The sequence below is a fragment of the Drosophila teissieri genome, chromosome X (assembly GCF_016746235.2).
Source record: "Drosophila teissieri strain GT53w chromosome X, Prin_Dtei_1.1, whole genome shotgun sequence".
NCBI classification, from domain to species: Eukaryota; Metazoa; Arthropoda; class Insecta; order Diptera; family Drosophilidae; genus Drosophila; species Drosophila teissieri.
In genome coordinates, this window is record NC_053034.1 from 20,707,508 (window position 1) to 20,731,091 (window position 23,584).

A 23,584-nucleotide genomic window follows, 5' to 3' on the forward strand; every position below is an offset into this window, starting at 1 on the left:
ACAATAACTATAGTTTACATTTAGATAAAATTTAATTCAATAGTATAGTATTACATTTATACAGTTTACAGTTAACATAGTTTGTAAATTCTCATATGTATCGTAGAGTTTGTGCCACATTTAAATTGACTTATTTACACGCTTTGGTAAGCCGGTCTAAGTACATCGAAATAAATAGACATATTACTATATGCAACAAGTTTCCTTTGGGCGCTGGGAATAGTTTCGGGCCAAGTCTGGCCAATACTTTTAAAAGGTGAAAATTAAAGGATAAATCAAAACTTAAAAGATCTTGGGAACTTATCGTGCAAATCAAGCATTTTTATATGCATATATGTACACACATATACGAGTATATACATACAAATTAAAGATCTCTCGTCGTGTAGTGTAAATTTCGCTAGATGATCACAATGAAATAAGGCATAATCGCTGCTATCTATTGTCAGGTCGAACTTAGAAACTATTTGTTAGCTGTTCAGGCATTGGCGTTGTTTTGGTATACAACATTATTTTCTGTGAGTGTAAGATCAGGTCAAGTTCGGATCGTAACGGACCCGTTCAGGTAGTTGGTTCAAAACTCATTAGCTAGCAGGCACTTGCACAGCTTCCTCAATTCCGAGAGGCGGCTGGATATAGGAGGGAAAGATTTCAGAAGGAGAAAGAAAGAACAGACATAACACGGTTAGCATCAGCTCGGCATTCAGGGCGGGCGTTGGTTAGTAGGATATTGTTAGCTCCTTAGGGAATATGCGCATGCAACTGAGTTAGCTTGTTACATTAACGTTAGGGTGTTGGCTAAAACTACAAACAAAAAATCATTAAGCACAATTCATAAAATGACAGATGGACTACGCCGGGTGCTGTCGTGCATGAGAAATAGGATGTTCTGGCGGTGCTGCGGTGCTCGGTTTGATTAGGTGCTGGCAATGCGATGCGATGCGACAGGTAGGAGATGAAGCCAGGAAGCAAGAAGCCCGTTAAAAAGCCAGGTGGTGTTATCAACTGGGTGGCGGATCTTTTTGGGGGCTAGCTCACTGATTGGCGCGCGTATCCTCGCGCTGGTATTTGGCGAACTCCAGAAAGATCTCCTCCAGCGTTGTTTGGCTGACTGAGTAGTCCTCCACATTCAGCTGGTCGCGATTGCTCTCCATCAAGCCGAAGATGCGCGACCATTTCACCCCAGTCAGTGGAATGTAGAACGTTAAAATGCCCTGGTACTCCTCTCTTTAAAAGAAAAGAAAAAGCATATAAAAACAATGAAGAAAAGCACCTAATGAACAATTTAACTCACTGCAGAATAGAATTCGGATATTCGTGCTCCACGAACTCCTTGACGGCGTCTATGTCCTGCTGGGCCATTTGGGCGGGCACGGTCTGCTCATCCGGATTCCGCGAAAAGCCGCCACTTAATCTCGCTTGACGCAACGCCTCCAGATTGCGGCGCACCTTGATCTTAAGGATAAGGCCTTTGGAGAATTTGTTTTTCAGATGCTGCGTGGAGCCAATGCATTTGAATTCCCCGTTCACCATAATGGCCAGTCGCGTGCAGAGTGCCTCACACTCCTCCATGCTGTGGGATGTAAGCACAATGGATTTACCCGAATCACGGATTCGGCACACCATGTTCCATAACTGGCGCCTGGCCGCCGGATCCATGCCGGTTGTGGGCTCATCTAGGTAAATGACGGACGGACTTCCAATCACAGCAATGGCCGTACTCAACTTGCGCTTATTTCCGCCACTATAGGCGTGAGTTTGTTTATCGATGTGCTTCATAAAGCCAAATGACTTGGCTAGATCCTCGGACAGCTGCCGGATGCGAGACTCCTGGACACCACGTAACATGCAGAAAATGCGGAGCACCTCGCGACCCGTCAGATCGTCCAAAAGTGCGTCGAACTGCGGACAGTAACCGATCATCTTGTAAATGCTGTTCATGTTCGACTCCAGGCTCAGACCTTGGACGTAAGCGGCTCCCGAGCTAATACGCTCGTCGCCGGTCATCATCTTAAATGTGGTCGTTTTGCCGGCTCCGTTCACGCCCAACAGCCCAAAACATTCGACTCTGTGGAAGGGAAGAGCGAAGAAAGGATCTGTGATTAGAAGCAATCCTAACAACATTTTAAAAGTTTAAAAAATGAATACGTATAATAATATAGAATGCATTTTAATACAGTTTCATTTGTTGCTTTCTGTGCCTCCAAATGTAATTATATATATTATTATTGTTACAAATAAGTAACACTTCATAAGAAGTAGCATATTTAACTTACTCCTGTACGCAGAGCGACACCTGATTAACGGCCAGAAACTGGCCGTAATACTTGGTGACCCGGTCCAGCACCAAATTCTTGGCGGCCAGCTCATTAGAGGACATCTGCAGAATTCGCTCCCGTTCGTGGGCAACATCGTCGTCCAATTGACCTTCTGCTGGTGGCGGTGGAGGTTTACTGAACAAGATACGCATCGTTAGACGGGCCACAATTCCGGAGTGGCAATGACTTACGATAGCAGTTGCCGGATTTTGAACATCAATTCGTTGATCAATCTAAACTCAAGCACAATAATGATGAGGAAGAAGACGACGCCGGTAACGGTCATGTACACAGTCTCGGGCAGAACTCCAGGCTCTTCCCAAGCGAAGTAAGGCTTAATGTCTGGAATTGTAGGGTTAAAGTAATAATTAAGATGATAATTTGCGTACTTTGACGAGGTAGGATTATGTAAGCAAGTCTCAGTATATCCAAGAAAGGTTTTCTTAAGAATGGTTCGTCAAATACTCACTGCAGCATTGTGGCACCAACTCGCAGAGCAGAATGGGTGGAAGAGCTCCCGCCTTGGCGCAGGCATTCCTTGTGGCTGTGTTCGTGTAGACCTTATTCAAACTCATGGCAAGCGAAAAGTGTGGAAAGATTCGGAAGATCCAACCCAATATGTCCGCAGTATCCTTCGTATCGAATAATTCCGAGGACATCACCACGACCACAATGAAAAGGGCCATGCCGCAAAAGATATTAACAATGGATACCCTGGCAAAGCCTGTGGCCGGCTCACTAAAGAACAACGACATGATGTAGATAAAGGGCAACACGGCGAATCCAAAGAGCAGTAACAGCAAATAGTATCTTCCCAGTTCGCCGAAACTAGATAGCCCGGACTCTTGGAAGCAGACAATCGTAATCACCACAATCAGAGCCGTCACAATGTAGGATGCGAAATCGCAGATGAATTGCGACAACCAGAAGGTCCAAACTTTCACGCCGCCCACAAACTGCAGCAACTTGGCTCTGGACTCTCGCTCCTTGATCAGAAACAGAATATATATGGAGCTAACGAAGCACATGCAGAAGCACAGATTGGAGGCCAGTTGGGTGCCCAGATTATTGCCCGTGCTGAGCTGAGAAAGCAACGTGCTGGTCGTGTAAGGCAATGGCGCATTTGTCACCTGGATCTTCACCGATGAACCAATGAGCTTTTCGGCAATGGCATTGTGGACCATGTTCACCGTCAAGGGAGCAGTGTGCAAAGCTTGGTTGTTCAGCCAGGCAGTGATGTTGGACTCGGTAATTGTGGCGGCCACCAAATAGCGCGAGTTGATGCGCACCTGGATCGTTTTCCCAAGTTCTAGGATGTAATCCTAAAATTAAGATATTAATGCGTAAGGAACAAAGACAAAGCAAAGACAAGAGTTAAAGATAACCTACCTCAAAGCCCTGGTTGCCCGTTAGTTCCAGACCATAATCACTTCCATAGGATCGAGCCAAATTCTCGTATTTATCAGCTATTTCAGAGCTGCTCGTTCCGTTTGCATTTGACCGATCTAAAACAGTTACAGCCAGTGGATATTGAGTCAACGAAATGGTAATGGGCTTTAGTTCCTGAAAAGTTCCTTGTGTCCTAATGATCAATATGGTGACAACCACGAAAAAGACGGGCATAATGTTTTGGATGAGCAGTAGCAGCTTGTTGCGCCACGTGTAGAGCAACTTTTTGAGCAGCATGGCCTTCCATTGGTTCGAAAGCAGCTGCAATCCCTGGAGCAGTCGTCGATTCTCCGAGAAGATGCCGTCCGCTGCAAACAGTTAATTGAGCTTATCAAGAGTCCAAGATCCTAGATCGAGTTCAAACACTGCTTACACTGAACAGATTCGTTGTCATCCTCGCCACGGAATCCGCTGCCCCCGTTCATAATCTCATGTTGGTCCTTTATGTTGCCGGTGTTGTCTTTTTCTGCGCCAACCTTCATGAACACCTCCTCCATCGATGTGATGCCCACGCCGTAGCCGTTTAGATGAAGTTCGTCTGATTGTTCCTCCAGTTGTCCAAACATCTCTTCAAATTTGGTAGACGCACTATCCGGCAGTTGATAGGACAGTTCCGCGCCAATATCGCACTCCGGCTTCAAGCCCGGAATGTACTTGTTCAGAAGAGCTGTCACCTCATTCGTCTCGCAGTCATCTCGTTTCACACAGATCTTAAAGGATTGTCAAGTTTAATAAGTACATGTACCTTAGGCAAATTGCGATTTCCACTTACCAATCGGTAGCCCGATCCATATTGCTTCTTCAGGAAAAATGAGGTTCCCTGGCACTTTAGCTCACCGTCGCACATGATGGCAATCCGATCGCCCAGCACATCAGCCTCGTCCATAAAATGAGTAGTTAGCAGCAGGGTGCGCCCCACCTTCTCCTGCTGCAGCAAGTCCCACAACTGCCGCCTGGCCGAAGGATCCATTCCTGAGCTCGGTTCGTCGCACAGCACCACCTTTGTGTCACCGCAGAGGGCGCAGCAAACGGACAGTTTGCGTTTCATGCCGCCAGAAAGTTTAGATGAGGCCACATTCGCCTTGTCCTCCAGCTCGATCATCTTCAGATACTTTGCCACCTCCTGCTCCACGGCCTTACCGCGCAGTCCCTTCATCCGACTGAAAAAGCGAATGTGATTCGACACACTCATCTCATCGAAAAGGACGTTGTGCTGTGGACAGATGCCCAGGGACATGCGGGCTCCTTCGATATTGGTGCGGATGTCACTGCCGTTTATAATGGCTGTCCCGCTCGTTGGCGGAAACATGCCCGTCAGCATCGATATGGTCGTAGTTTTGCCGGCTCCATTGTGACCAAGCAGAACCGTTATCTCATCCTCGAACATATTCATCGAAATGCCTTTTACGACCGTTTTATCACCAAAGCGCTTTTTGAGGTTTCGCACCTGCAGGCCGATATGCTTGCCCTCGGGTTCCGTTTCGAAGGCCTTGGGATCGCGCTGCTCCACATGCCCATTGGGTATGTCCTCCACGCCCGTGTACTCCCGTTCGCCGCACCAAAACTCCCGGGTGAACGGGAAGTTCCAGGCACGAGGCACTCCAAAACTACCCGGCATCACTTGCTCAATGTACAAGCAGATAATCATGTAAATTACGCTCGATAACAGCATCATGAGCATCACGGCTCCCAAAGTCAACGTGTCGTCCACGGAAACCGGCGTGAAGAAGTTGCTCCACTGCAGACCCTCGCCCGTTCCTTCGAAGCCCAGGATCAGTTTGATGCCAAAGCCCATGGCCGTGTTTGAGATCAAGCTCCAGCCCAGCTTGGCGGAAAGACTCAGGTCGTCGTAGCTATTTATGGTAAAAGAATACGGAATGTAGGCGATGAACCAAATTAGGCCCGTAACGGCGGCCGCCGTGCTCGCTCTTGAGAAGAATGTGGCCATCATGAAGCAGAAGCAGATGCTCGATATGATGTATATAATCAGGAAGAAAAGCAGCGCCGTAAAATTAGCATGGGTCAGTACGGCTACACCCTCAGTCCAATTGATTTTGACCAGAATGGCAATCAGAACGGCCGATATGGTCAACATGATGAAGGACTTGACAAACCAAGCGGTCCAATGGAGCCAGTTGCTCAGCCCCATGATCTTCATCACCTCCTTGAGCTGTTTCTCCTTCTCGGCGGTGATGTACTGCAAGTGAATGTAATGCCGTGAGTGGAGAAGGTATTTTCAATAACCACAATCCCGGCATTGTCACTTACCTTGGTGATGTACGTGCACGGGTAAATAAAGCTCAGCAGTATGATCAGCGACATTATCGAGGACATGCCCTCCAGGAGAGGATCATAGATGTAGGCGGGATACGGATAGCGCTGCATCACCACATTCGGCAAATCCTGTTCCCCCGACTTTTGCCTTAAATAAGCCATTGAAAGGCTGTGCTGCAGGGGCAGGAAACCCTCTCGCAAATAGCCCGGCGGAATGCCACCGTCTTGGTCTCCTTCGTTTCGCGGTCCAGTCAGGTCGATTGTGGGAAACAGTCGCATCGTTAGCCAGGTATTCGCAATGGCCATCGTCGCCGTTCGCAGCTCCGCTGGGAATCTCAGTGCGAAGTGAAAGTCATCGGGCAGGGGGTCATTCTCCGTTAGACTCGCCCACGCATCGTCGAACTGGACGCCGGCGAAGGCGTTCTTGCTGACCGTATCCAACTCCAGTTGGGCGGCATTCTCCGATTCGCAGATTTTGGTCTTACCCAGGCTCTGCCACGCCTCTTCTACCAGTTTCTTCAGCACGGGATTTACGGGCGAGTAGCACAGCGTGAACTCAAACTTTGAAAAGCCACCATTCGCCCTAAACATTGCAAATCGAACTACATTAATACAAGTCTTGATTACGTTTAAAAACATATATGGTTAGTATTTAAATGAATTACTGTTAAGATGGAAGTGCAGGATTATTAATCCAGGATTTCTCTATATTATAATAATTACATCGATTCCTAATCGTTTCGACAGTGTCGCTTGATACATAAAACATATCTGCAAGCGGTGCTTAAAAGATTACTTTAGATAGTTTTTAAGTCTCACTAAGGTCAAAAGTTTGTCGCTTGTTTCGAAATTATAAGAAGTTTTATGTTCCAAATATTGTATTCGGCAGATTACTACACCGTTAACTTATACTCCTTTTTGTTGTAGTGTTAACAACTTTTAAAATATTACATAACTAGTAAAAACATGATTTTTATTCAATACACCATTATACTAAAGACTCGACTCCCTTGACATTAATACTTTCTTGTTACACTTGTAAATATGTTTTGTGAATTAGGTTATTTTTGTTTAAGACGTGCAGGTGAAGCATTCATAGATGTTGCATTTTGTTATTAGCTTTTGTTAGGGTGGCCGGTTAAGTTGGTTAAATTTGTTGATAGATTTGTGTTCTGTTTTTTTTTTTTTTTGATTTGTTTACCTCCGTCGATTGGGTGCAATCAGCGCTATGAGCTTGCCAAGGTAGGACGATCTATGCAACGAATGTCTTCAGGTTTTGTGGCCAGAACAAGACAAAAAACATTTACATATATTGGATGTAGGAAAGTCTAAAGGGGTGATTGCCCTGAACAATCGTAAGCAAAAGTATAAATTCGCAAAAAAGCCAATAAAGATAAAAAAGAAAACTATTGCTAATAAGATCTATTTTGTAGACGTTATAATAAAATCGTATGCGCAAAGCAGAGTCTGAACAGCAACCAAAACTATATAAAAATAATAATATATTTTAATAATAATAATACAAATACTCAGACAGTTTAAACATGTAACTTGGCCAATCGCAAACTGTAAAGCTATAGTAAATGTAAGACTTATAGTAGAATCAAAGACATTCGAATAATTATTATAATGTCTTTGGTAGAGCTGACATAAAAGCATGAATTAGCATTTGTGCAACTCAATCAAATCCATTTAAAAATTCTGTAAATTAAGAATGTAGCAAATACAGCAACTATTTAACGAAAACAAAAAGAGAATTTCATTTACTTTAAAAGCGCTTAGGAAGTATAAGCCAATTTAATTTATGCGAGAAATAAATTTCTGAAAATGTATACAATGAAATAAAACAAGTGGAATGCCAGGACAATAAGCACAGATATCTATATATCATGGTAAAAACTCACTGCAGCAAACTGAGATCTGTTAAATTCTGAGGATCATAATACTTGACTCCTTTTTGCTCCGTATCCACCAAGGTGCGGACCAAAACGAGGAGCAGGGAGAATATGGCCGGCAGCACCAGCTCGATAACCATCTGCCACTTGTGGTTCCATTGCAGGGTCCAGTTCTTCCACAAAAGCAGCACAAACTTATCCCAGTTCGTGACTTTTGCCATTTTGCAGATTTGTTCGATTGGCTTTTAGTTTTTCAAAGATTACCTTGACATTAAAATTGGTTAAATCATGGATCTGTAAGAAAAAAAATACAATTTTATTCAATCCTTGACGTTTTTTTAAATATCATACATTTTATTTGGTAGAAGAAACGTTTAAGTTGTTGTAATTGTTTATCAATATCAACCAAAACAACAGAGAAATACCTAAGAAATTCATTTTGGTATTGATCTTTCGGGAAAATGTGAATGGTTTTAATATAATTATACTATATTTTCAATTTTCAAACATACACAATTGGTTTATTTATTGATTTACTGTTAATTATTTATAACACTTGTGTGTTTATTTAAACCTTTTCTTGAATAACAGTAAAGTAAAAGTGAAACCAATATCAAAGGATGATTGCAAGGTAATATCTTAGATGGAAAAGTAAAATTCTTACGCAAAGTATGTATATACATATAAGTAGTATATGTGTACACATAGTATATAATATAGTATATAAGAAGTATATGTACATATGTATGTAACGTATGTGTGCGTTTGTGTCTTTGATTTTTTTATTGACTTTGATATTTATTGTATTGTGAGACTTATTTCTTTTATAAAGCCTTTAAATCAAATACTTATTATCTAAACATACTACGGTAATTATATTTATATGTTTACGGAACTAAACGCCACTTAAACTAACCCCGTTCTAGAGTGGGAATCATTATACTAGTAAACAACAATATATTGTTCATTGTCAAGTGCTCTTTCGATCTATGCGTCCTATGTTTGGTATAGCTATCTAATCTTCGCCGCTCATGTTAGATTGAAATGGCTGTGTCCAAAGCTTAAAAAACACATATACCGAAATAAATAAATCATAACCCTTCCAACACCATTGATATTTCGAGGTTTGCCCTACGAGAACATTGACATTCCTAGAAATTCCATAGTTAGTAGTGTTTTTATGGACCTATTATAATTTAAGTGTACTCATAACATGTACCGAAAACTACGTATACTGGGTAAACGATATATACGGGTAATTAGTTTATACCCGTTACTCGTACATCAAAAAAGTATACTAGAATCGTTGGAAGGTATGTAACTGGTAGAAGGATCTTATAAAGTATTTATATTCTTGCTCAGGATCTCTAGCCTAGTCGACCTTGCCAAGTCCGTCCGTCTGTCCGTCCGTATGATCGTTGGGATCTCGTGAACTGTACAAGCTATAAAGTTGAGAATAAACATGCAGATTCTAGACTTTTTTACGCCCACAAACGCCTTTAACGACCATGTTTAAAGTATATTTTTTTTAACTTATAAATTCTTAATAGTCAAATTATTAATTAATTTAGTTAGGAGCTGTCTTTTTTCCATTAGCTAAGCAATGGGTATCTAATAGGCATGGCACTCGACTATCACATTCTCTCTTGTTTTACTCCAACAACCTTCGTTCCCTTTAGTTACCAACCATAAATATACACACTTTATTGAACCTGAAATACACATTTAGCACATTTATTGCTCTATTTCAGTTTGCATTATCAAATGCACTCAAAATATCTGGCATTTTAATCTTTCTATGGCCTGATACCTTATGTGTCTAAAATTAAAGATCGTTATTCCCAAAAGTTTGCTTTGTTTAAATTCCCAGTGTACATATGTATAACTCCGCTATAAACATTTACTCTGTTACAATCGGATTCGTTGGCAGCTGGCAGCTACCAACTGGAACTAAAATTAAAATGGATTCTATGTCTGGCAACTGGTTGTGATAAACATGAAGTGTCTGGGCGTCAATGGAAAAAACTTGCTGATCTAAGGATGATTCGCATAAAATCAAAGTTGAAAGTACACACAATACGATAAGTCGTAGGCTTCCGAGGAAGTTCCTCTATTATTGTCGGAAATATGAATGATTCACGATATGTCTCTGAATAGCATCGTGGAAAATGTTTTTAGTTCATTAATACTGTAAAAAGATAGATCACCGTTTAGATTCAAATTTTTGGTTCACATATGTGGGCTATTTGAGTTAGAAATAAATTATTTAATTATTTTTTTGAAGAAAAGAAAATGTCACCAAAAATGAGTCAAAAACATACCGGCTCACATGGGAATTCCTATATGATAACACGACAATAAACAATATAAGTAAGAATGACAGCTTCGTCAAGTCGAAGGTTACGTACCCTTACAGCAATTATATATTTAACCAAAAACTGATGTATAGCAAACAAGGACACTTTAAGTTCAAAAATAGGGAAACTTTGACTGCTTGGTGGTCTAGTCGTCCGATTTGGACCAAATTAAAACGGAAATTATATATTGTTAAAAACCTGCTGTATACCTCTTTATGATCAAAAACACCGAAGGTGTTCCACTTATTTTCGATTATTCCTATAGCTATATAACTATATGATATGGTGGTCCGATCCAGACAGTTCCGAGTTATATACTAGCTGCCATAAACAAATATTTTGGGAACGTTTCACGCAGATAGAGAGATTATATGGCATAGAAACGGTCAAAAGGACAGACGGACCTAGCTATATCGACTCTGTTGCTGATACTGGTCATATATTCATATATATATATACACTTTATATGGTTGCAAACTTCTACATGAAATCAATTTATACTCTGCAAGGGTTTTCAAATATATGAAAGGCATCGTTGATAGAGTATTCACAGTAGTATCTTTATAGTCGTACAGATATATTTTAGTTAAGATAGCGGGGACTACAAAAGCGATCGGCTAAATTATATTCTTTTATTTCGCTCATATCTCATTTTAAGAAAGCAGTTGGTCGTCTACGAATTGTATTGAATGTTTATCACGTATACGTACTGTTGCATCTGAGTAATTAGTATACTTTTTATTTTTGTTGAAATTAAGTAGAAAAAGATTTTTTTTTTAATTACTAGTGTAAGGTGTCAAAACTATCAATTCAGAAGATTAAAAACATTTAATATTTTTCTAAAAAAAGGTAGTACGATTTTATTATTCGTTGTGTTTTTACTACTTTGTTCACTGCTTGGTACATTTGGCTCGCCAAAGCTAACAAACACTCATCGTTTTTATTGAAATTAAGTCATGACTGTCAATCAATAACAGTTTCAACTTACACTGTGGAAAGCTGTAGGTTTTACTTTTGAAGTTTACAAGCGCTAAGGGCTTTACAGTGCAATTTGACTACCCTAATACTTTTGTTAAGATGGCAATATGTATTGATTTCGAATTATTTAGCTGAATGCTTGCCTTACTGCACAATCGATTGGCGTTTGGTGGTTTGAAAGCACCAAGATACTTCGGCTACTAATGGCTTTTGCGAACCACCCGCTTATCCGGCAGAAGAGGCACTAACGCACAAACCCGTGTGGAACAGGAATAAACAGAGATATAGCGGCATAAATCCAGCAAGCGCCAGCGACAGGTGTACTAGCGATATGATAATCCGAGGGCGGATTGGGCAGTTGGCGATGGGTGTGGCATTTGCACCTGCCAAGCACCGGCACTTACCCGAAGCTTAGCCAAACAAAGAGTGTCACACAGCCGCGGCACAAGAACAAATAAAAAAAACAATCGGCCTGAATGGGTCGGGAATTTAAGCTCGAGAACTCCGGAACTCGAGAACTCAGGAACTCGTCAAATTGGTAAATTGGTAAACCGGGAACGCGCGGACTCCAGCGGACACACGACCGTATCGGCGAGCGGACTATTTCGAACTGAATCGCAAAGCGAGCCAATCTTCCTTTTTTTATCAATTGAACGCAATCTAGCCGTGTTCCATAGAGGCCAATAAAACCAATAGCATTTATTGTTTTGGCCGGGCTGAAAAATGATAAGCCCAAAACTCCCTTTCGGTACAAGCAGACATATGTCCGCGTTCGATTTTGTTGTTTGGGGACATAAAGTCCCAATATAGGGATATCTGAATCTGATAATGGATTAACCGCTAATCGATGACACCACATTTAATATAGGCTAATTAAAAATGTAATTGAATTACTCGATAAAAACTGTGAACAGTTATGACTAATCCCAAAACCCTTAGAACTTATAGTTCTAGTTAAACAAATGCAGCACCTTGGTTGAATCATACGCGACGCGTGGCCGTCCTCATTATCTTAGAGCCACTTATCGAATATGATCGTTTTTTGTGATTTACACAAGCCACTAGTGTCGTTGAATGACTCAAGTTAGTTTCGGTTAATTGCCTGTGTGGATTATGCGAATTTTGAGTGGTCATGTGAAGATAGTGAAGAAGTTATCTCTGGACTATTGCGATTAGACAGAAAAACCGTGCTGCTAAAATCTTTGATTATATACGTAGAAATTTGCACGGGCACCTGCTCTTCACATAGTATGTAGGTCTTATCGCAAATCAATTTGAACGGTAACTATGACATCGACGAATTATATCGCTGCTTAATATTTATTGTTGGCTCGAGAGTTCATGCACGTTTTGGGCAATAAATGTTTGGATTAAACTGTACGTAATGGCCAGGTACAGCAGAACTTAAGTTTTTCACGACCTGGGAATGGATAAAAATATGATACAAATCTAGCTGTGAGAGGTTGCATTCACGTGTTATATCGAATTCCTCGACTATTAGATACTCGTTACTCAGCTCAGTGAAAGGGCGACGGAGAACTTTTAATATACTTTTGGCATATCGATACAAATTAGCAAGACGTATATAATAAAATATTCGAATATTTTATGATCAAAAGCAACGAAACTACGATTTCTTTAATATTACTTCTAGTTTCTATTTACCTTTAGTTCAAAAAATAAAATGAATGTGGAAAAAAATCCTTCGAGCCGGATTTGAACCAGCGACCTATGGATCCCTGCCGTTGCGATTTACCATCTACAGTCCACCGCTCTACCAACTGAGCTATCGAAGGGGCGATGGGCGCTGCGGCCGAGCAGCTAAACAAGAGCTACGAAAAGCGAAGCCAGACGAACTAGTAAAAGTGAAAGGTAAGCTATGAGATGCATATACATATGTACATATGTAGCTGGCATATATTATATAGAAATTTTAAATTAAGCAATGTCGGCGGAGACAGAGATTTTGACACAACCTTCGATAGCTCAGTTGGTAGAGCGGTGGACTGTAGACGGTTGCAAATTGCATTCAGAATACAAAGCAGAGATCCATAGGTCGCTGGTTCAAATCCGGCTCGAAGGATTGTTTTTTTTGCCCCCCCACCACATTCCGACATTCCCACGTGTTATAGTTCGCCCAGGGCGATCTTGAACCATATAACAAGTATTGGGACTCGAGGGCCCCCAATAGCAATATGATGCGGAATGCTGATATGGATTGTTTCGCAGAATGTACCGAAAGCAATAAGAGCTCCATTCATCACGAGGACCTTTCCCACCTGCTGACTAATATGAAACGATGAATCATTGAGTGTAGTTAATGGCGCCTGACATTTGGCCATGTGACGCACATAAAAGAAGGAGCACTGTACTATCGCCAACTGATTGGGCCAATCTATCGGCTCATTTGGCATTTCTCGTGGAGAGTGGATTGCGGTGATAATAGTGACATTATCATGCCTCCCATAAGCCCACAGCACGGTACCCATTCACTTCCCAAGGGCCTGGAAAGCAATCTGTTAGACTAGCCTGCTGACCGATACTATAAAGTTTAGAAACTGATAAAGCTCACTTATCGTACAACAAACATATGTAAAGTTGGCCAATTAGTCATACTAGCAATCTCATTGTAAGATCATGATCTCCTAACTAAGATAAGAATAAGGAATAATCTTGTATTTGACTTTAAATGAAGAGTATACGGTCATGCAGTTTCGCAGTCAGACATGTTGACTTTTCATTCATCCCCCAATGATCGTGAGTCACATTTTTATAAAATGGAACCAGCCATAGAAAATTAGATAATGTTCAATTATTCTTGCACTTACCCCTTGCACGTTTTGAAGGCAATAATTGAAATTGCAACGATGTTTGTTTTGCACTGTTTGTTGTTATTGCGATTAAGTGAGGGCCCACTTAGTGATAAAAATTAGATCGACATTGAGCATTACTGCATAATCGATTGCCAATCAAATTGCTGCAATTGCAATTAATTATTTATGCTAACGCGCTGCCCTTTTTGCACTCGAATATGCACTGTCACTGAAATTGAAATATAGTATACGGATTTATTACGATAACAGGGCTGCACAGCTTTAGCTCACACTCTTGAACCACTTTGATTAATATCCAATGTAAAAGAGAATTAAGCATTATTATTTGCACATATAGCTAAAAACGATTAATAACCATTTGGGTTTTGTATTAAAAATGTATGAATATATATATTATTAACAGTTATGAAAGGATATGCATAAAACCTCAAGGAATCTAGTTTTCATATGCATGGGTTTCCCCGTTAAGGGTGTTATGAAATTCAAACCCCTGCGATCGCATTTAGCAGCCCTGGGAATTAACGGTCAAAGTTCAACGGCGGTGCGCTCTAACTGTAGATGTGACTGCATCACTTGAGGATGCGCATGCAACACTTTACGCCCGGGAAAAATGTGTGTATGCACCGTTATACAGACAACTTTGGCGCCTCTCATAGAGCCGTGCAAGTGTGTGCGTGCGTTTTGGCCAACATATTTGGAAAACAACTTTTCACGGACGACGACAACAGCAACAACTACGAACCGGCGAATCTCCTGCAATAACTCTGATTTCGCCCACTGTGCGGTCACCTAATGATTATTCCTCACAAACACCGCGATACATAAACAATATATATGTGCGTTGATCGAATATAGCGCTGTTATTAGTTTTTATCTCTTGCTGCGTCATTGAGTTGCCCAGAAGTTCATAGTTTAATCAATTCGTGCAACACCGTACGCACTTCAATTTGCTTTGTTTTATATCAATAATTTCGGTAATTTTTGTTTTTGGGGCAGAACAGCTGTTGCCGACACACACACAGAAACACACTAGAAAATAATGACAAAATAATAGTAGTACTTCTAACGCCGCCGGAGATGCCAAACAAAATGAAACGAACTGTTAGGCGGCAATAACATCAATGAGTGCGAGAGAGCAGAGCACGGAGCATTGCTGAGCAGTCAGATTTCAGCTATTGTCTATTCAGCTGTGGAATTTTTTGATGACATTTTTTATAATCATTTCGTTAATGGGCTAACAAAATCTTACAATATTCATGGTTATTAGTTTCCATGGGCACTACATTTAAGACAAGCACCACGAAATTAAATTCAAATTATCATTTATTGTACAAGTTTTTATAGTCCGTTAAAAACAGCTTTTTTAAAGCCAAATTGTGGGCAGCACTAGCGTTAACAAAGAGCACGAATAACAACTGTTACGTCAGCTGGCATTGAAAGGGAGAGCAAGAAAAATTCTAACACCAAAAATATGAGCATCGATTATTCGTCTATCGATAACGCTTGAGCGCGCTAAGTGATGCATTTTAAAATCTATTTCAGATTAGTTTTAAAACTCCTTAATCCGCTACTTAATCAAAGCTAATCCGATCAATTATTATTTTTAAATTGAATACTTGCTAAAAACTCACCGCATTGGCAACTTATAATAATAAAAATTCACTCCTGTCGCTAAACTACCCACATTCATCAATTATCAATTCCTAGGCGAAAATGTGTCAATGGTACGATAATTTTTATTGAGCACACAATGAAAAATGAATGCGGGCACGTGCAGAACTTCCCAGAACCTATAAACTTCCCCTGGGATTATTATTATTTATGCAAAACCACACGTGCGGAACCCTCAAAGTTCTCAGTTGGTGACAACGGGAAAACCCACATTTCCAAGGGCCTTCGTCTGGACAACCGAGGCCAGACATTGACCTCCGAGTAAGTCGGCCCCAGAGTCTACGAACATACAGATGCGTAAATTAGTTCAGATTAGGTTGATTTTAGGGGGTTGACAAATTAAAGTCATTCACATTTCAGCACGGTTGAAAAACGTATAATGTCAAAGTTTATAAAATATGCGTGGCAAAACAGTATGTCTTCCCCAATAAATGCTCGGAATTACTTCTTTCCCCTGCCCTTTTTGGTGGTCGTAGTGTCCAGGGGAAGCGGACCCTCCGTCTGGACGAGATGATGCTTCAACTGGGCCCGTGTCTCCTGCACCTGGGCCACCACACTGATCATGTCCGCCTGGTAGATGCAGTAGTCACTCACGTTTAGACGCAACTTGTTCTTCTCCATGGCGCCATACAGAAATGAGTAGACGATGTGGCCCACGGGCACGTAGAACTTGAACCAATTGTTTAGACGTCCTCTGAAACATAAATTATTAAAAATAAGTTATTATCAAATCATTGTTGTGTAACCAAAAAATGATTGTTTAAGAAAAACTCAAGCTATGATCCAGTAAAAGTGAAACCCACTCAAACGATAATGATATCAAAAATAATGCTATCTATATAGCAGCAGGCAACCACTTACACTAGCTCAGATCGGTTGTGCAGGAAGTTGACGAACTTGGCCAAATTTTCCACATCCTTACGCAAACTGAAGGAGAGAAAAAGAGTGGTTATTAAGCCATGAACCAGAGATCATAGCTATGTAAAACCCACTTCTCCTCCGATTCGGCGAGGGTGGCTCCATCGCGGATGAGCCGGACCTCCAGGTAAAATCCATGGCTGTACTTGTATCGCAGATACTGCAGGCTGCCGATGGCCAGCATCTCGCTGTCCTGAAACAGGAGAATAAAGTCGGCAAGGATCTTGCACTCCAGCTCATCGTTGGTGGCAAAAATGATCGTCTTGCCGCAATATCGGATATACCGAAGGATGTTCCAGATTTCCCGCCTGGTAGTTGCCGGCATGCCGCACGTGGGCTCGTCCAGAACGAGGACCTTGTTGTAGGCCACCAGTGCCAGGGCGATTTTTAACTTTTGCCGCTTTTCCGCCGTCAGCAAACTGCACTTTCGGTGCATCCACCCGGTCATGTTGAGCATGAGACACAGATCATGCATCTTTTCGCCGATCTTAGCCTCGGGAACACCACGGATCATGCACAACAGGCGAATGTGCTCCCGCGGTGTCAGCTCATTCAGGAGTCCTTTGTGCTGCGGACAGTAGCCTATGTAGGTGTGGATGCTTTCCAGATCATACTTGAAGTCCAGGCCTCGCATGTAGATCTCGCCAAATGCGAATCCTTTCTGGCCCACCAGCTGCCTTATCAAGTGACTCTTGCCCGAGTTGCGAGGCCCAAAGATGCCCATGCACATGTATCTAGAAAAATAATACACGTGGTGAATAAGTGAAAAATTCGAGCTTCGGGGAAAACAACACTGATTTTTTACAATAGCGAACTAACGTACTGTAACACTGGAATCTCATGCCTAAACGCAGCTTTCTAGAATCTGGCCGTTTATACGGACGGACAGACAAACGGACAGTGTCAATCGATTCGGCTAGTGAACCACGTTGAAAATATATACCTCAGATAAGATTTTTATAACCTTATGTACATATATAGGGGACTACTCCACACTCACTTGTTCAGGGCAAAGGAGACAGTGTGTATCCTTTTGCCCGCAGTTGGGACCCTGGCCTCCACCTGATCCACTAAGAAGACGGACTGCTTGGCCTTGGTGTTATCCGCTTCGGCGATCTTTAGCTTCACGTCCGCCACATCACCATCGTCGAAGGGATAGGTTGCGGTTCTCATATTACGAAGACTGCCGGAGAGTCGGATTTTTGTATAGGTCGAGACATATCAATATATTACAAACTCACTCTCTGGGTGTATGGAACTTCTTTTCCCTGCGATGCAGCTCAATCCAGAAAATCAGAATTAAAAGACATAAAGCAGACAATAGCATGTACACAATGGGAGGTAAAATCCCCGGAGCAGCCCACTTGAACAGAGTGGCAACTAGAGAAAACCAATAAGAAAAATTAACAGATCAAATAAATATAATTAGAAAAGATTAGGATCATGCAATTTCCAAATTCTAGAGATTTGTCGGCATGATCAATAATAGCACCAAGATTTTTAAATGGCATTTTTAGATTAATACAAAATGATCAGTTTGCTGAAAAACTAAACTAAAATAGAGGGCAAATAAAGAATTACCCGGACCGAGGACTCACATTTGCAATTCGGCACCACCTCCTTCATGTTCTCCTTCGTGCAGCTGTCGTGCGCCTCACACTTGTCGACGCAGATTTCCTGCTCCAGATACCGGGCGTACACAGTGCTGATTCCGTCCAGGAGCGAGAATCCTGGCGACATGCAGGCGGCGTAGAAGAAGATCGTATTGCTGTTCGCGACGTCCCAGTAGATGATATAAAGTACCAGGCCGGACGTTCCCTGCAGGAGTACGGAAACGAGAAATGCCCGGATAATCGACTTGTTCACGAACATGGACACCAGGTAGGTGAGTGGCAGGGCCGCCAGTCCGAAGATGGTCAACAGTAGCACCAGGATAGCGTTCTCGGAAAATCCAAAACCACCGATGCCCATCAGACTCATGATAACCACAATGATGATCGAGTAGACGAAGAAGTTGAACCAGTCCCAAAACAGATTGATGCCCCAGAAGACCTTCAAGCCAAGTCCGGCCATGTGCTGCAGGAATCGAACATCATACATCTCCTCCTCCACCAGGGGGATGACGAAAACGGACACGGTCAGCGGTATGATGCAGCCGACAACCAATGGCACGTGGATGTGCGCGATCTTGTTGTCCAGCACATTGATCTTCCTGGACAGCCGTGTGGGCAGCGGATGGTTCTCCACCAGGGCAACTATATCCTTTTGGTCGGGATATGCAAGTCTGAAAATAAGGACCACAGAGAAATCGTCTGTTAAATACTTGTAACTCAGCTATTCAAAAGATATGCGAGAAAGACTGAGATATGCAACCAGAAAACGAATTAGAAAGAATCAACTGCTTTAGAAAAACAAAATGTGCACTGCAAAATAGCCGTCAATAGAATCTGCACCTCTCTAGCTCTCATAGTTGCAAAGATCCCGCCGTTCATACGGACAGATGAACGGACGGACAAGACTAGATCAAGGATATAGCTCCTGGAATCCATTCTATTGAGGTCTTATTACAAATAAAAAGGAAGTCTTTCAAAAATTTGACGATAATCGAACTCATTATCTTTAAGGTAATTCTCACCTAAGTATGACATTATGCAGCAAGTTCAGCATCATGGGAGCCGAGTGAAATATATCCTGAGTTATATAGCCGTTTAGGTACTCATCCCCATCCGCCTCCACTGCCCCAAAACTGCTTAGCTCGTTCTTCTTTCTAAGATCGTTCCGATAGCTTCCTTTTTTACAAACGAAGGAATCGTCATCAAAAGTTCGGGAGACATCGACGCTGTTCTTCTCGTTAACTTTCACCGCTGTCTGGATGTCGATGTACCCGCAGTCCTTTAGATTTGGCATGTACTTTTCCACGTCCTCTGGGTCGTTGAAACCAATATGAATCGAGTTCTGACGCACTTTCGGCATATCGAGCACCACGGACAAACGTGCAATGATGGCAATCAAAACGAAGCTGGTGAAGATCATGATAATGGGCCAGACATTGGGCGCCGTGTGGATCATCTTCTTGTAGAACATGGCTCGCATGCGTTGTTTGACCAGTTGACTCTTGGAAACCACCTGGTATTTGAATGTTTGCGCTGCAGAAACGGGTAGAATTTATATTTAATCTGTAGCAGAATAGTTTCCTTTCCACCAGGCTAAATATATGTATAATGGCATGCCCCCAAATAGGTATTCCCCTAGGTTCGATGGCTTTATACGTACTGACATCCGGAATCATCTGTTGCTGCAGTCGAAACGAGGTGACCAGTGTCATGTAGATGTCGGAGAGTTCCGCACCCACCACTCTCACATTCTCAATGCCCAGCATCTTGCGATCGATCTCCAGGTGAATCAGTAGTTTCTGCAGCCTGGGGCGGTATATCACGGGGATCCTGTAAGTCAGAGAATCACCGATCTCATTTTCCGGCTCGATGTTGTACATAAACTGGTTTATGTAGTCAGTGATAGGCTGATCAGGTACATGAGGCTTCTTGATAATGACCTTGAAAATGAGAAATGAAAAGAGACCGATACGCATTATCAGTTATAGATCTGAGATATAAAATCGGTTTATAAATACCAGATCCACACTGCTGCTGAACTTGGATCGCAAAAAGAAGGGTGTGCCACTGGCCTCCAGGACGCCCATGCTGAGGATCCCGATGCGATCTGCGGCGTGCTCCGCCTCGCCAACACTGTAAGTGGCTATGATAAAGGCACGATTTTCCTTCTCCGCATGGACAATAGACCAAAACATCTGCGCCTCCCGTCCCGTCAGCGTGGTGGTCGGCTCCTCCATTATAATGATGGGCGTATCTCCGGCCAGGCAGCAGCACAGCGCCACCAGTTTCATGGAGCCCGTACTCAGCTTTCCAATCCGGACCCTCCGACTCTCGACGTGCTGATCCAGTATGGCCAACCACTTGCGCCTCTCGATTTCGTAGCGGTCGGACTCGTTGGGCGACAGTTTCAGACGCACATGGTAGTCGATGGTCTGTTCCACGGTCAAGTGCTTGTTGAGCCCATGCTCATCGAAACGGAAGTCCACCATGCGACGGGCTTCGCCTAGTTGAGTTTGTTCTTATGAGTATGGGTATGGGTATAACTACAGCTTATCGCGACTACTAGATACCCTTTACTTAGCTACTGGAAGTGCGAGAAAGTGGGAGATATGCAGCAGAAATCTTATGCTTAAGCATGCAGACGGCTCATTAATGGTTGTGGGCGTTCCAGTGGGCGTATCAAACTTACTTGTTCCCAGCTCTTTTAAATCCCAAGATCTCGACGTTTATATGGACGGACCGACGGACAGACGAACGGACAGACGAACGGGCAGACGGACGGACAGACGAACGGACAGACGAACGGACAGACGAACGGACAGACGGACGGAAAAACGGAAATGGCCAAATTAAGCTGGCTATTGATCCTGATTAATAATATATATACTTTAAAGAGTCGGAAACGCTTCCGGTTTAGTAGCTGTTAATTACACTTCACGCATCTAGTGCACCCTTTTACTCTACAAGATTAACCAACTTACCATTGGGCTGGAAGCTATTGCCCTTGATAGATACACTGCCACGAAGTGGGAACTTGAGGCCGGCCAGAATCCTCAGAAGTGTAAGTTTACCGGAGCCAATGTGGCCGAGAATCACAAACACCTCTCCACGATAGATTCGCATGGATATATTCTTCAGGATCTTTCGCTCCGAGTCGCGATGTGATGTGCTGACATGGCGCAATCGCATGAGCTCCACACTGCCCACATCACCGTACTCAAAGTTCTGGAAGCTCGGAGTCCTGCCCAAATACATAATGGTGGTATCCGAGTCCTGTATCTTCCGGGGCCTATTGTTCACTACACGCCGACTGAGGAAGGTGCCCGGCATGCGCCACTGAATCGCCAATAGAATGAGAAAGTAAATCAAGGCCGAGCTTATGGCCGATGTGAAGATCACGACGAAATCGATGGTGTTCACCAATTCCGGTTCCTCGATGCAGTTCCTGAACAAAGTCATGCTGAAGTGCATCTGGCAGTTGCAGAAAGCCACCAGGACGAAGAACACATAGTACTTGTGGATGTCCCAGTAGCGTTCCAGGATAATGCAGAATGCCGCGTACATGAACAGCCAGAGCAGCAAGGCGAAAAGGACCGCATTCGTGGGATTGGCGAACAGTTTGGCGACCACCATTCCGGTGATAATGATCTCCACGGTGTACACTATGATGAAACAGACGAAGGCTATCGTTCCGGTGCCGGAGAACTCGCCTTCCCGACCTCCAAATGCCCAGAAGGCCTAAATATATTGGTTTAATTACTTGAGTTTTTAGTACGGTCAAGTGACATGAGCTCACCAACAACATTACTGTATATATGGTACCCAAAATGCACATTTTGAGAAAAAGCACCAGAAACTTGATGCCCCACTGCATGCCAAAGGAGTAGCCGTAGTGCCACTGGTGCACCATCACACCATCCTCCACCTGGGCAGCCACGTTCTGGGAAAGAGCCGGAAAGCTTCCTAATAGTTCATGTCATTATGCTTGGGTGGCGTACTCACTCTGATGATATTCAGGAAGGGCAGAAGGTATATAAAGTTGTACAAGAATGTGGGCAGCCGGGCGACACTCATCACGGAGCACGGCTCGTCGGCGGCCTTGAGTAGGATGTTGTAGACCTCGACATTGGGTTCCTTATAGGGGGTGACCGCGTCCCTGGTCAAAAGGTGGTACCATTCCACAAAGATCTGATGCTGCAGCTGCAGGAAACCCTCGCGAATATATATATCCTGCTGCTTATCGTGCTTGGCCCGATCCCGTGCGGGATTAATGCGACCCGAGCAGCGGGTTATCCACAGGCGATCTTCGGTGAGGAACGGAGCGACTGTGCGGAACTCGCTGGGGAATCGTATCGAGACGGATAGCGTCAGAGGAACGCCCCCATCACTGAGGTCATTGAAAACAATGCCCGCCAGGGTAGTCCGCTCGTCGAACTGCATTTGCATTTCGGACTCGCTTTCGTAGCCCACGGTTGAGCTTAGTTCCAGCGTTTTGGCCACATTCTTGGTCACGTCCGTCGTGAACGCCGTTTCGGGCGTGAAGGCTAGGATGTACTTGGTTTTCTCCCGCTTCGAGTCCACCATGCGTCTGCGGAAAGGCGGATGGTAATATAACCATGGAGTTATGAGCATTAAGTTGAGACCTTTGGTATGGCGCTTCCAACTTTGGAAGGAGCTACATTCAACAGGTACTCTCAAAATTGGCCCATTTAAAGAGCTCGCACTTACGTCAATATATTTATGTCCTGCAGCTTGTGGGATACGATGCTCTGTTCGTTTTCGTTATCGGTCTTCGCGTAGAGAAGCCTCTTGGAGTGGGCAATGGGATTTAGGAAGATCACAAGGACCATGATCACCAGGGCGACGATCTCGAAGAGTGTCCGTCGCCACAAGTTCAACTCGATCCGGATGTAGCGCTTGAACAGAAGTCCCTTGGTGGCCGGCATTTCAGACTTTCAAATATAAATTTAACAAACGACAGAAAATTGGTTGTGAGATCTGCACTCTTGCACAAAATAGAAGGTTCAAGTGTGGGAAGTTGTTCGATTTTCGGCAGGGGATTTTGAATATATTTTTTATTTTGCGTCAAAACATATCAGTACTTTGTTCTCAAAGCACATTTTGATGAACTCCGTTTGCCCATTTGGACTCACAATTTTTTGAAACTTTAAACGATAATATTGAATATAGGGTGAAGACTTTGTTTTTTGATTAACAAGTTGTTTCATTCTCATTTACTATTCACAATTTATAAGAAAGGCATTACATACTATTGAT

The 23,584-nt window shown here is 42.9% G+C and overlaps 2 protein-coding genes and 2 non-coding genes across 9 annotated transcripts; 1 reads left to right on the forward strand and 3 right to left on the reverse strand.

Annotated features, from left to right (window-relative positions):
• Nucleotides 1-13: 13 nt before the first annotated feature.
• On the reverse strand, nucleotides 14-15,216 carry LOC122625182 (phospholipid-transporting ATPase ABCA3). 6 transcript variants are annotated; one of them, XM_043805147.1, is made up of 14 exons: nucleotides 15,166-15,216; nucleotides 14,100-14,313; nucleotides 7,946-8,230; nucleotides 7,243-7,308; nucleotides 6,036-6,624; nucleotides 4,540-5,964; nucleotides 4,141-4,477; nucleotides 3,708-4,075; nucleotides 2,788-3,640; nucleotides 2,510-2,660; nucleotides 2,277-2,453; nucleotides 1,295-2,068; nucleotides 1,039-1,227; nucleotides 14-629 (listed from the first exon to the last, which is right to left on the reverse strand). In XM_043805147.1, the coding sequence occupies exons 3-14, from the start codon at nucleotides 8,155-8,157 to the stop codon at nucleotides 575-577; spliced, it is 5,196 nt and encodes a 1,731-aa protein (XP_043661082.1). In that variant the 5' UTR covers nucleotides 8,158-8,230; nucleotides 14,100-14,313; nucleotides 15,166-15,216; the 3' UTR covers nucleotides 14-574. The 6 variants fall into 6 exon arrangements, with proteins under 6 accessions (XP_043661082.1, XP_043661084.1, XP_043661088.1 ...); XM_043805149.1 differs by lacking the exon at nucleotides 15,166-15,216 and adding an exon at nucleotides 14,848-15,092; XM_043805153.1 differs by lacking the exon at nucleotides 7,243-7,308.
• On the reverse strand, nucleotides 12,973-13,067 carry Trnay-gua. The gene is made up of 2 exons: nucleotides 13,031-13,067; nucleotides 12,973-13,008 (listed from the first exon to the last, which is right to left on the reverse strand). It is a non-coding gene; the product is annotated as a tRNA-Tyr (tRNA).
• Trnay-gua lies at nucleotides 13,247-13,354 on the forward strand. Its single transcript has 2 exons — nucleotides 13,247-13,283; nucleotides 13,319-13,354. It is a non-coding gene; the product is annotated as a tRNA-Tyr (tRNA).
• Nucleotides 15,217-16,130: 914 nt separating the features above from the next.
• On the reverse strand, nucleotides 16,131-23,423 carry LOC122624910 (phospholipid-transporting ATPase ABCA3). The gene is made up of 13 exons (XM_043804680.1): nucleotides 23,036-23,423; nucleotides 22,310-22,895; nucleotides 22,104-22,247; nucleotides 21,289-22,045; nucleotides 20,326-20,810; nucleotides 19,968-20,247; nucleotides 19,330-19,840; nucleotides 18,293-18,978; nucleotides 17,936-18,074; nucleotides 17,695-17,877; nucleotides 16,769-17,428; nucleotides 16,638-16,703; nucleotides 16,131-16,470 (listed from the first exon to the last, which is right to left on the reverse strand). Exons 1-13 carry the CDS (start codon nucleotides 23,251-23,253, stop codon nucleotides 16,218-16,220), a joined length of 4,968 nt encoding a protein of 1,655 aa, XP_043660615.1. The 5' UTR covers nucleotides 23,254-23,423; the 3' UTR covers nucleotides 16,131-16,217.
• Nucleotides 23,424-23,584: the final 161 nt, after the last annotated feature.